The sequence below is a fragment of the Choloepus didactylus genome, chromosome 13 (genome assembly GCF_015220235.1).
Source record: "Choloepus didactylus isolate mChoDid1 chromosome 13, mChoDid1.pri, whole genome shotgun sequence".
Classification (NCBI taxonomy): Eukaryota; Metazoa; Chordata; class Mammalia; order Pilosa; family Megalonychidae; genus Choloepus; species Choloepus didactylus.
In genome coordinates, this window is record NC_051319.1 from 38,910,905 (window position 1) to 38,924,651 (window position 13,747).

Consider the following 13,747-nt stretch of genomic DNA (forward strand, 5'->3'; position numbering starts at 1 on the left):
TTTCAGCCATGTATTTTTTTAATATTATACGGCCTCATTATACTCTCTTTTCCTTTTAGAATTCCAATACATATATATTAAACTGTTTAATATTGTCCTATAGTTCCATGGGGTTCTGTTCATTTTTCTTTAATCTTTTTGTATCTCTGTTCTTGAGATTTATAGTTTTTCTCTGTTTCCTGAGTCCTCGTAAACTGGTGGGATTCAATCTCTAAACTCTGCCTCTTCTCAAAGTCTTGTTAGGACTTAGCTTTAAGCTTTGTAAAATGGGTCTGCAGCAGGCCTTTCTCTAGGGTGTGGTCATTATTTACAAAGCAATTTTTCCCCTCAATTCTCATGGCGTTGGAGGTTTTAAAAAAGTATACACCTTAAGTCTGGGCCATAAATCCAAAGTCCCCAGTACTACTTAATGTCTAGTATCTCTGGATTGCACTCACCTCTATAGTAGCCACTTCCGATGAACCTTGGGTGGTCATGCCCTGTGGTTGTACTGCCCCACCTTCAGCCAAGGACTTTTGGGGAATTCCCATGTGGACTTCTTGATCTCTACAGATCCCTTCACTTAATGCCCTGCCCCACAGATTGCAACCACTTCAAATGCTCAGAACTCTGATCCACGCCCCCCCCCCCATACTAGATAAGAGAGACTGACATATTTTGATTGAATTCCAGCTCACTGCACCACAGCTGGGAAATTGTCCCTAGGCAGAGATCAAGGGCACCTGTGAGCTTCTTTTCTCTCGGGAACAACAGTCCATTTTAACCGTCTTTTTTTTTTTTCCCTAGATATTTGGTCCTCACAATTATTCATGTTTTTACTTGCATATCTTATGCCTAACCCAACAGTACTGATCTGCAATACAGTTCTACAAAACTGCCATGCTTCAGTTGTCTCTATGACTTTCCAATCCTGCCTTCACGTTCTGGATTTTAATACTTTCTCTTGGCCCCTTGGTTCATCTTCTCTTTCTGATTATTCTTCATAGTCTCCTTTCTGGACCATTCAACTCTATTTTCTTTTGGACTTCAGAGACTAGACAGTCACTGGGTATGGAAGCTTTCTGACACTTAAAGTATGAGAGTATGAAATGCCTTGTCAGATGTAGCTGTGAATGATCATTTGAACTAAGCCAACCTCTTATCTTCCCTCATCCTTTCTGGATAAGCAAAGAAGTTCTGACACAAGGGAACACTCACTGAACCTTGTCTTCTATTAGATTGAACTGAAAATGAAATGCCCCATCTAATACCAATTTTTCTCCTTTTTTCTTGTAATATGAACACAGTTTGTTTGGGGACTAGCATATAGCCACCTGAATATGAAAATTCCCAGAAACCCTAAAAGCTAGAAGTGATGACATGATATGCTTCTCTCCTATGAGTTGCAAATCAAGGTCATCAGGTGGAGCTTTTGGGGCAAGTTATTGTTTTTATTATTTTAAAAAAAGAAACAAATAGTTCCTCTTTATGCATATTACTCATCCCCCCTTTCCATCCCCATCTCTGCCTCAGGAAGATCTATTAGCCTTGGGAAAAACTATGACTCAGGTACCCTTCTGTTCCCAGAAGAATGATAGACACCTGAATCAAACAATGGAAACACTTAATTAGAAGATAACAATGTAGCAGTTAATAGCCCACCTCTGCTGCTAGTCTGCCTAAGTTTAACACCTAGATGTTTTCTTCTTTTAACAGCTTTATTGAGCTATAATTGATATACCATACAATTCACCCATTTAAAGTGTACAATCAGTGGCTTTCAGTACATTTCCAGATATATTCAACCATTGCCACAATCTATTTTAGGACATTTTCATCACCTCAAAAAGAAACCTAGTACTCTTTATCTATCATCCCCATTTTATTCTCCTCTCCCTAGTCATAAGCAAACACTAATTATGTACTATCTCAATAGATTTTCCTATTCCGAATATTTCACGTGAATGGAATCATATAATATTTGGACTTCTGTGACTGGTTTCTTTCACTTAACATGTTTACAAGGTTCATCCAAGTTATAGCATGTGTTTGTACTTCATTTCTTTTTATTGCCAAATAATATTCCATTCTATGGATATGCCATATTTTGTTTATCCATTTATCCACTTTTGGACTTTTGGGTTGTTTCACCTTATGTCTATTATGGACAATGCTGCTTTAAAAAATCATGTATGAGTTATTCTGTGGTCCATTGTTTTTCAGTCATGTGGGTTTTGGCCTAATTAATAGTCTTCTGTCTCAGTTTCCTCAATTGTGAAATAGGAACAATAATGGAATTTTTTGTGAAGGGTTAGACAAGCTAATCATTTAACGTTTGATAGCATGGTCTGTGGTACATAGTAGGTGCTTAGTTAATATTCACAATTCTTATTCAATACCACAGTGAGGAGTTTAAATTTTATTCAACAGGCCAGTGATTCCTAACTATATACCCATGGAAGGCTATTGTTATGAAGCTGAGGTGTTCCTTAATTAATTAAAATAATGGTGGTCTTTTCCCAGTATGCAGATGAATTTAAATGAATTGATATAAAACTCTTGTTTTAAGAATTTTTCTCCCCTATATGTTTTTAAATCTCTAGTGCTTGGTACAACTTTTTTTGAAACCAATAGATAGCATGTAAATAAACAAGTAGAAGATTAATATTAATACAAATCTCAGAAACAACCAATTATACTTAGTTTGACATCTTGTCTTTTAAATAGATATGTGCTAAAAATTATCATTTTATATTGCATTGCATAATACAATATTTCTCCTAGGAAAATTGTTTCCAGTTCTTATGAAGGATTTGAATATGTCATTATTTCATGATGCTTTACAAACAATATATTATTCTGAAAAGATGATGCTTAAGATCATTGTTGTTGAGAACTGTTGAGAACATCTGAAATTTCTAGTTATTTGTCATTTTTATTTTAGGAGAGATTTGAGCCTGAAAAATTTGTTCTGACAGTAATATATAGAGCTTAACTGAGTAGTGTTAAATAAAATAGCCTCCTATTCAAGACATGGCCAGGAATTTTCTAAAGATAAAACTGACTAATGATAGGGCTTTCTAGGAAAACAGAGCAGTCCCAACAAAGTGGCAATTTATACAACATTTAGTGATTAGCTGGTCTCAGTCTGGTAGGGATGGCCTAGTATAGGACAACTATATTAATACAAACCAATGTACTCCTGTTCCCCACTTTGCAAGACCTTCCTATGCAATGAAGAACCTAAATGTCAACAACTCACTTTAACTTCCCACTTGGACATCCCCTAATTGCCTTTATAAGTAACTATAACACACTCACCATCTTAAGACTCTCAGTGTGACCTCCCCAGTATGAGATCTCCCTGCTCTAGCAGTTTCTTTCAATAAACCTGCAGCTTTGATTATGTTGGTGGCTTTGTTTCTTTTGACTGTCAGAGGTGGTGGGGAGGTAAGCAGGGTAGTACACAGCCCTAGCAATATAAACATTAGTTGTGAGAAGCAGGAAGGTAGCAGAAAGGATGGGATTAAGGCAAAGATGTTAGGGAAGTGAATAGGATTTGAAATTTGAATCCCAAAAGGAGATTCTTAATTTTCAAATCATTTAGAATTCCTACTCTTTCTTTCACTATGCTAAATTGCAGGTATTGGAAAGTGGACAAATAAGACATGATTCCTGCCCTTAGAGCACTTAACAGTCAAGTGGGGATAACAATAATCACACTCATTCTGAGTTACTTTGCGTGTTATGAGTTGAGAGTGCAGGATCTAAAGTACAGATTTTGTAAAGGGCTATGTTAGGAGGGGTGGGCAATTTAATAAATTAAATTTAAATTTAATTTAATTCATAATGAAAATTACCCTGAGAGGTTGTTAAAAATACATATGTAGTCCATATTCTCACTACTAAAAATTCTGTTTCAGAATTTCTACAATAGTGACCTAGACTCTGCATTTCTAAAAAATTCTCTTCTGTCTCTGAGTATGAATCAGTTGGTTCAGAATCACCTTTTGAGAAACATTAGAACATGGCTTGCTCTGTTGGGAATCATTACTTTGACTCTGAGATTTCAAAATCATCTCACGTTTTACAAGCCCCAGTTACTTACAAGGGTTGAAGCCTGGGCACCTGGGAAAAGAGCAATGCCATTAATCAGGAAGAGGAACAAAATAGTAACATTAGATTTTGGCAGGAAGCAAAGATGATGCACCGATTCTTTTCTTTTGACATGTTGAATGTTGTGAGGGAGGGAGGTGGCATTAAACAGCAACCCCCTTCCAATGTATGATTCTGAATAAATTTAGAAACAATCAAGAGTAAGGAAGATGGGAAATCCAAAGAGCCACATATTACTGATTGTATTAGTCAGGGTTCTCTAGGGAAACAGAATCAATAGGAGATATCTGTAAATATGAGATTTGATAAAAGCATCTCACACAACTATGGGGATGCATGGTAGAAATTCCGTAGGGCAGGTTGCAACTCTGATGAAGGTCTTTGATGAACTACCCAGGAGAGGCTGGCTGGCTGAAGAGAAATACTGTAGGGCAGACTGCGAGCTGGCACTCCGATGAAGGTCTTCTATAAATTCCTCAGGAGAGACTGGCTGATGAAGAAATGAAAGTTCTCTCTCTTCTCCCAAAAGTCTTCAAATGATTGGATTAAATACAACTGATTGAATTCTCTCATTGCGGAAGACAGTCCCTTTGTTGATGTAATCAGCCACAGATGCAATCAATAGACTGATGATTTAATAAACCAGCATTCTGGTTTATTAACCAGCCACAGATGCTCTTGCAGTAATAGGCCAGTGCTTGCTTGACCAGACACCTGGGCACCATAACCTTGCCAAGTTGACACATGAATCTAACCATCACACTGAAAAACACCAAGTTAGAATCTGAAGCTAGTATATATCACAAATGGGCTTCCTTACAAGGAAATTAGTATGAAGATGATTAGTCTCTGAAATTTTACAGGCAGGAGCAACTGCATCACCTTGCTTGCTACTCACAGCTAAAAAACATCTTTCCCACCCTTCCTAAAATAGCCCTTTACAAAGTCTATACTTTAGATCCTGCACCCTTGACTCATAACACTCGAAGTAACTTAGATTGAGTGTGATTATTGTTATCCCCAGTTGAGCGTTAAGTGCTACAAGGGCAGGAATCACTTATTTGTCCACTTTCCAATACCTGGAATTTAGCATAGTGAAAGAGTAGGAATTCTAAATGATTTGAATAAATAAGTCAAATAAATTACAAATATTAACTTCTGCTTCTGTTCCATGAATTTGTTGTTGTTGTTATTATCTGCTCAATGGAAGTTCCACGTTACTGATTAGATGTGTTTTTAGAGTTTTGCACCAAGGAACTCAAAATATTAGCTTTTAATTTCTCATGGTTCCCGAATGCAGAGTTATACTTTTCATGTAATCCTTTTTTGTAAACTTTCTTACTTGTGACCCATCCCAGCTACCATTCCTTACCCTACTTAGCAGGGATGGGACACAAGCCTCCTCAAATTTGTTTCCATTTCTTCCCGCACCGCCCCAGAGTCGACAGCCCTGTGCGTGTGACGTCAGTGAACGCGCCCCGCCCCTACATGTTAGCTACTGAAAGCGTCCGTAGTAGCAGTGGCTAAGGAGATGTACGAACTTCCGGTTCTCCCGCCAGCTGCTTCTGCTGCCGCCTCTGCCATCTACGGCTGCCTGGCCTTAGCCCGGGATTTGGCTACTTCTTCCTCGTCCACCATTATGCCCAAGGTCCCTCCTGGACCCAGGACGGTGGGCCCGGCGGCTCCCACGTGGTGAGAGGGCGGACGGGGGACGATGAAGACTGCTCATTCCTGCTGCTGCCTCAGCCGCCTCCTGGCCCCCGCCCTCCTGCTGCTGCTGCCAGCGCTGAGTGGGCCCCTGGCAGTGTTGCTGCAAGCGGCTGAGGCCGCGCCGGGCCCTGGGCCACCGGGCCCCGGCCTACGGACCCTGCCGCCGCCGCCGCTGCCGCCGGGTCCCACCGCAGCCCGTCTACCAGGCCGCACTCCGGCTGCGGTCGCGGGGCCGCGGAGTGCAGAAAGCAGTAATGGCAGCAGCTCCAGGGCGGAGCTTGCGGCTGACGATCATGGAGGGAAGACCGGGGAAAGCTCAGTGGGCGGCGGCCTCGCTGTGAGTCCAAACCCTGGTGATAAACCCATGACCCAGCGGGCCTTGACGGTGTTGATGGTGGTCAGCGGCGCTGTGTTGGTGTACTTCGTCGTCAGGACAGTCAGGTGAGCTGGCCTGAGAGGGGCCGCCTTGTGACCTTCCCTTAGATTGATGCAGATTCTGCTGACTCCGGGGCGCCCACCGCTACAGGGCAGGCTGCCGGAGTCAGAGTGTGGATGACTGTCTAAATGGCTTGTGTTACTTTTGGGAGAATTTAAACCTCTGGTGAAAAGTTCCGCCGAAACATACAAGTATTTGTTCCATTTAGTTTATAAATTAGTACCCCACCATTTCCAAATCTCTACGTGTGCGAGGCTCGCCTCAAAAGGCATCCTTTCCTGAACTGGGAGTAATTTTATATTCCCTTGAGTTTCCACCACACTAACTTGTAACACTTCTCTCTCTTTTTACTCTCTGTATTGTTGTACATCTAACTTGTCATTTTGCCTATCAGAATGCAAACTCTAAGAGCAGGATTCCTATTTAATAGTGGTTTTAAGTCCCGTAGTTCTTTGCGCAATACTGCCACTAAATAGGAAATCAGTATTCATTTAAGTGGATTAATAATAGTGCAGAAAAGCCTTGTTGTGGCTATTAGGTTTATAAAATTTGGAATTAGTACTAGGTAATGAATAAAAATTGATGATTGTCACTTATTTTTCCTCCATTCTCAATGCCTTAGGAAGTAGAAAAGGGATTGTGTAATCCATTAGTGATATCTGCAATTGTTATCAATAACCCTCATTTGATACATCACCTTGTGTTCTAGTTTGCTAATGCTGCCAGAATGCAAAACACCAGAAATGGATTGGCTTTTATAAAAGGGGGTTTATTTGGTTACACAGTTACAGTCTTAAGGCCATGATGTGTTCAAGGTAATGCATCAACAATTGGGTACCTTCACTGGAGGATGGCCAGTGGCGTCCAGAAAACCTCTGTTAGCTGGGAAGGCACATGGCTGGGATCTACTCCAGAGTTCTGGTTTCAAAATGGCTTTCTCCCAGGATGTTCCTCTCTAGGCTTCAGTTTCTCTCCAAAATGTCACTCTCAGATGCTCTTGGGGCGTTTGTCCTCTCTTAGCTTCTCCAGAGCAAAAGTCGGCTTTCAAAGGCCGTCTCCAAAATGTCTCTGTAAGCTGAAGCTCCTCTCTCAGTTCCAGTGAGTGCTTCAAAGTGTCCCTCTTGGCTGTAGCAGCTTGCTCCTTCTGTCTGATCTTATATAGTGCTCCAGTAATTTAATTCAGACCCACCCTGAATGGGCGGGCCAACACCTCCATGGAAATTATCCAGTCAGAGTCATCACCCCACAGTTGGGTGGGGCACATCTCTATGGAAACACTCCAAGAATTAGAATCTAATTAACACTGATAGGTCTGCTCACACAAGATTACATCGAAGATAGTGGTGTTTAGGGGGACATAATACATTCAAACTGGCACATCTTGTTACTAAAGTAACTATTATGGTTTTATGGTATCAGTCATGGTATTGAAATATTCCAAAAAGATAATAAGATTGGTTTTCAAAGATAGAAAATAAAGCTTCTCTAAGTGTGTTAATTGGGGACCACAGCTCTGAGGAGTTCACATAGAGAGCCAAGTATTATAGTGAGCTAGTGAAGAAATGAGCTGAGAATAAACTGTCTAGGCAATTTCCTTTTCTATAAAATAGATTAGAGGATAAATTTACAAGATTGGACTCTTTCATTGTTTTCTGAACTATCCCTTCACATTTTTTTTTTCACAAATGCCTACTCTCTATGCTGTTATTTAATATTATTTTAAATGAATTTATTTTACTTAAAAGTTTTATTTTGGCTAGTCTATTATTACCATGAATGGAGAACCAACATTTCTTGGCTTAAATAGCTGATTGAAAAAGTATAGTGTAAGCTAGTGGTCAGTGGTTCTTCATGTGTGGCCCAGTGAAAATGGGAGACATGTCAGGGGCTCTGCAAGATGAAGATTATTTTCATAATAATATATTGTCTTCCAAATTTGTAGAGTGCGCAAAGTTCATTTGATAGCATTTTAGATATCACATTGCAGTTAACCTTTAAGAAACAACCTATTGTCAAGTTTTGGTGTAGTATCAAAAAAGAATAACCACTGTTACCTGAAAAGGCTGTTAAAATGCTCCTCCCTTTTCCAGGTTCATAATCTGTGTGACGCTGGATTTTCTTCATATCCTTCAAACAAATGACACATTGCAAAGTTTGAATGTGGAAGCAAGTATGAGAATCTGGCTGTTTTCTGTTAGGCCAGTGTGCTGGTTTGAATGTTTTATGTCCCCCAAACACCATTATCTTTAATGTAATCTTGTGTGGGCAGACCGATCAGTGTTAATTAGATTGTAATTCTCTGAGTGCTTCCATGGACTGTGCCCCACCCAACTGTGGGTGATAACTCTGATGAGATAATTTCCATGGAGGTGTGGCCCCACGCATTCAAGGTAGGCCTTGATCAGTGGAGCCATGTAAATGGGCTGACAAACAGAAGGAACTCAGTGCAGCTGTGAGTGATGTTTTGAAGAGGAGCTACAGCCAAGAGGGGCACTTTGAAGAAAGCACAGGAGCTGCAGATGAGAGATAGTTTGAAGATGGCTATTGAAAGCAGACTCTTGCTCTGGAGAAGCTGAGAGAGGACAAATATCCCTAGTGCAACTAAGAGTGACATTTTTGAGGAACTGCAGCCTAGAGCGGAATGTCCTGGGAGAAAGCCATTTTGAAACCAGAACTTTGGAGCAGATGCCAGCCGTGTGCCTTCCCAGCTAACAGAGGTTTTCCGGACACCATTGGCCATCCTCCAGTGAAGGTACCCAATTGTTAATGCATTACCTTGGACACTTTATGGCCTTAAGACTGTAACTGTGTAACCAAATAAACCCCCTTTTATAAAAGCCAATCCATCTCTGGTATTTTGCATTCCTGCAGCATTAGCAAACTAGAACAGCCAACATTAAAGGGATTTGAAAAACCAAAGCAATGCCACTTTTATTGAGATGTAACACTTAGCATACAGTCATTCAAAGTATGCAATCAGATATTCACAGTATCGTCATATAGTTGTACTTTCAGCACCACAGTCAAACTTTGATCATTTTCATTATTCCAAACAATAAAATGAAAATTAAAATAAAAAAGAATATCCAAAACATCCCATTCCCCTCCTCCTTCCATTGTTCATTTACATTTTTTAGTACTGTTTGAGATATATTCACACACTCTATAGTCATTCACAGTGTACAATCGGTTATTCACAGCACCATCATACAGTTGTGTGTTCGTCACCAGAATCAATTTTTGAATGTTTTCCTTACTCCAAAATAAAAATAAAAGCAAAAAAGAACAATTGAATCTTTCTATCCCCTCCATCCAACTCTATTCTTCATCTAATTTTTGTCCCCATTTTTCCACTCATCTGTCCATATACTGGATAAAGAGAGTGTGAGCTACAAGTTTTCAGTCACATAGACACACTATGCAATCTGCATGGCTATACAGTCATCTTCAAGAATCACAGTCAGTGGGTTGCAGTTTGACAGCTTTAGGTATTTCCCTCTAGCCATTCCAACAAGTAAAGACTAAAAGGTGATATCTGTATAGCACATAGGAATACCCTCCAGAGTGACCTGTCAACTCCGTTTGAAATCTCTCAGCCACCAAAACCGTACTTTGCTTCATCTCTCTTCCACCTTTTCGTCAAGAATGTCCTCTCAATCCCACAGTGCTGGGTCCAGGTTCATCTCCAGGAGTCATTTCTCACGTTGCCATGGGGATTCACAACCCTGGGAGTCATGTCTCACATGGGGGTGGGGTGGGGGGTGGGTAGTGAATTCACTTGCTGAGTGGGCTTAGAGAGAGAGGGGGCTACATCTGAGCAACAAAGAGGCTCTCTGGGGGGGGACTCCTAGACATAGTTATAAGTGGGCTTACAGGCTCATTGACTTTTGCTTTTTTTGTTGAATGATTCCGATTGTAAAAGCTTTTAATAATTTTTTGAAAAAAAAATATGTTCACATTTATTTATTATTTTATATCAGTTGATAAACATTTTAAAATTTTTCTCAGGTTTAATAAATATGTTTAATGTTGATATCCATAATCCACATAAATAAAAGCTCTTTGGAGTCCTCAGTAGTTTTTAATAATGCAAAGGAATCCTGAGACCAAAAAGTTTGCAAACCCCTGGTATAAACCATGTGAATTGACCCAGTTATTATTGGTTCACAGAGGCCAGCAAGTCCAGGCCCACACTCTGGTAAGGGAAAGTTAGAAAATTTTCATGAGGTGTTAAAAACATTAATACTAATCTGAGACTTTTTCCTTGCTACAAAGAAAGATTAAAAGAACATTGAAACAAACTATTTTTCTTATTTTGTGATTGAATGTTATTTAATGCTGTCTGTATAGTTTATAAAAACATCCAGAGATCCCTGAGGTATTATGTTTCTTATACTTCAGGAATCACGAATCTAAAGATAAGTTTTGTGGGGTATCCCTCACTCTTTTTTTCTTTTGCTTCTACCTTATTTATAATCTTGAGTACAAATGTTTATTGCCACTGATTTTTTGTTTTCATTCCTGGAAAGTTTGGAAAGGTAACAGTCTTTCAGTCTATTGGATGATTAAGTTGCAAATTCTGAACTAAGGCTCATATAATCTGCATTCTTCACCAGCATCTAACACATTCATGCAGTGAAAGTCCTAAATTTAGTTGGCTACCTAACATCAAAAGCTTGATTGATGCCAACAATATCTGGGCAATGTTCAAAACTGGTACTTTTTGCTTCCAGATTATGATTTCCATCCTCATTTTGGTTAATGCCCATGTTAACTCCAACTTCCCAACTGTGTATGACAGCACACCAGCATTAGTTATTGTGCCAAGGGGGAAAAATGGGCCAAACTCTTGATTTCTTAAGGAAGAAATGAGGACACTGAGAATATTTTACTTATAAAATTTTATTACATTGAACTCCATGAGACTTTCAAATTGTTTTGTTTTAATCTACTTCAGTAATAATGAATATGTGGCTAGAAATAACTTTGACTTCAGAGTCTGGAAATATTCCAAAGATCAATCCAATTTGATGTAGAAATTGAAAAATTTGTGCAGAGAACATAGTAGGAACATAATAGACTTTCTGAGATAAACACATCTCTTTGAGACGAGGCTGCTTGACTGTCCTATTCTCTACTGCATCTCCAGTGCAGAGCATTAAGTACATGTTGTAGACACCGATAAGTAGTTGCTTCATTAATGAACATTGTTAGTTCATTCTTTATATTGCTTCATAAGTAGGTGATAAGGATTTGGAAACTTAAGGGTACTTGCTATTTCTTGACAGAACAAAGAAGTGTGTAGATCTTAAATAATACCTAGATTTTCTTCCCACAGTAAAATCTTTTAAGGCCAGAAAAAATAATTACTCTACAGGGTTGTAATTATTTTTACCATGCATGTTCATTATATAAAAACAATTTCTGACATAACTTCATGAATAATGGTCTTGACTTAAAAGCAGGAAATTATTTCTTTTTTGTTGCCCATGGCACAACTATTTTTTCATTTATGTTCACTGGTGGTTTGAAAGGAGACTAAGGCTTAGATTGCAGCTCTGCCATTTTTCCTTTCTGATATCTTTAGCCAGTCTCTTAATCTCTTTGGTGTCACATCCTTTCTGTGAAATGGGAATAGAAAGCTATTTCGTATGATGGGGATGAGCATGAAAGTTAGCCTTCATTTGGGTGCTCAGTATTTATTGAGCTGCCCAGAGCTGGGCACTAAGGATACAGTTGAGCAAAACTGGGGATACAGTGAGCAAAACAGACATTTTTGCCTTCATGGTCCTTTAAGATTGGGAGAGTAGAGAGACAGTAATTGAACAATTACATATATAATAAAGGATTACAGGGTGCTATGAATAGGTATTAAAATGTGGGTCTTATTAATGCTTAGAATATAGTAAGTACACAGTAAATATTAATTTACTTTGAATGATTATCAAACCTCTATGCTAAGATGCAAAATGAAGTTTCTTTAAAAGAAACCTTTCTTTGTAACTGAAACATTATTTTTGAGATTTTACTCACCATCACAATAACTAATATTTATTAATTGCTTACTTATGTGTCAGCTACAGTGTCAGGTACTTTATATGCACTTTCCCATTTAATTCTTGCAATAAGTTTTAAAATAAGTACTATAATTCTTGTACAGATGAAGAAATTGAGACTGAGCAAGGTTAAATAATTTTTCCAAGGGCCCCACATATAAGATCTGGCAGAACTGCATTCTGACCCGGTTCTGTCTGAACATACTTAACCACCATGCTGCCTCCTGCGATTACTTAGAGTAATAGATTTAAGGTGATATTGCACATACACATGACTAGCTTATTTATGGGAAAGGATTGAAATGGATATTGTCCACAGGGCCTTTCTGTTTAAAACATGATTTTTGTTGAAGGTTAAAACCCCCAAATTTCACTATTTTAAAAATTGAGTCACTATGTATTTTATGGATGATTTTCAGTAGACCTATATAAAAATTAAAATGTGAATCAATCTTATCATTTATTGGTTGTCACGTCTGGACCAGGCTGAAATAATTGAGAACCTTACCTCAACCCCCTACTCCCCTCCCTTCATCTAAAGAGTGTATTGATATGCTAGACATAGTCGGGGTGGTGCATATTTCAAAGCAACTTCTCTTAATGTGATCATACGTAATTCTACATCACCTCCGGAAGCAATCCCCATTGGAAATGCTCTCCCTCCTGTCTGGTTACTTAAGAAGAATTTTATTTTCTTTTTTTGCCAGAAGATGTGGTTTTAGCAGTACTTGTAAAATTGTAAGACCTCAATAGAAATCTCTCAGTTTAGCCCAAAGACAGGCAATGCTTTTACTATTTAACCATTTGTTTATTTATTCATTACATTTATTCAGCCAATAATATTGAGCACTTCCTGTGTGCCAGTACTAGGCCATATGGTAAGAATTAGCAGTGTTTAAGATTGGAAAAAGTCTGTGCCTTTGTAGAGCTTCCATTCTGTAATTGTTTCTATATCCTTGGAAAGTGGGGTTTCTCTAGTAAATGTAAATTGTCCTTGATTGCCATAGTTTATTAAGCTAGCTATTATATATTGTATGCTTTATGTAAATAGAGACCCAGAAGCCTGAAAATGTATTTAACAATACCTGTGCTCAAGCAGTTGATATCTTTGCAGAGATAAAACTTAGCTCCCACAAATGTTTAGTCATGAACTTAAAGTATTGTGCAGTGTTAAGTTGGCTATATGGTCAATTGCCAGCATGTTGTGATGATGTATAAGTAGTATGGCAGGCAGATATGTCAGGGATCAGCGTGAAGTGAAGCTACTGGAGACAACTCTGAAAAACTCTCTGAGCACAGAGGTTATTTTACTTATAAGTTTTTTATCCATGACAGAGCACAGTGCCTGTACCCAGACAATTAAAAAATGAACAGATAGGTGCAGTAGGGTTGACTAATCTGGGAAAATACATTTCAGATAGAAAAATAGTAGTTATTCTTTTATTAGGTT

General features: G+C 38.8%; 1 protein-coding gene across 3 annotated transcripts in view; it reads left to right on the top strand.

Annotated features, from left to right (window-relative positions):
- Nucleotides 1–5,582: 5,582 nt before the first annotated feature.
- FAM174A (family with sequence similarity 174 member A) overlaps nt 5,583–13,747 on the top strand; it is a 54,688-nt gene continuing 46,523 nt past the window's right edge. Inside the window, exons 1-2 of one of the 3 annotated variants that reach the window (XM_037801840.1) lie at nt 5,583–6,246; nt 8,332–8,561. In XM_037801840.1, the coding sequence (XP_037657768.1) occupies nt 5,810–6,246; nt 8,332–8,491 (597 nt within the window). In that variant the 5' untranslated portion in view covers nt 5,583–5,809 and the 3' untranslated portion in view covers nt 8,492–8,561. Of the gene's footprint in view, nt 6,247–8,331; nt 8,562–13,747 lie in introns of those variants that run through there. The other 2 variants (XM_037801842.1, XM_037801841.1) reach the window with 2 other exon arrangements.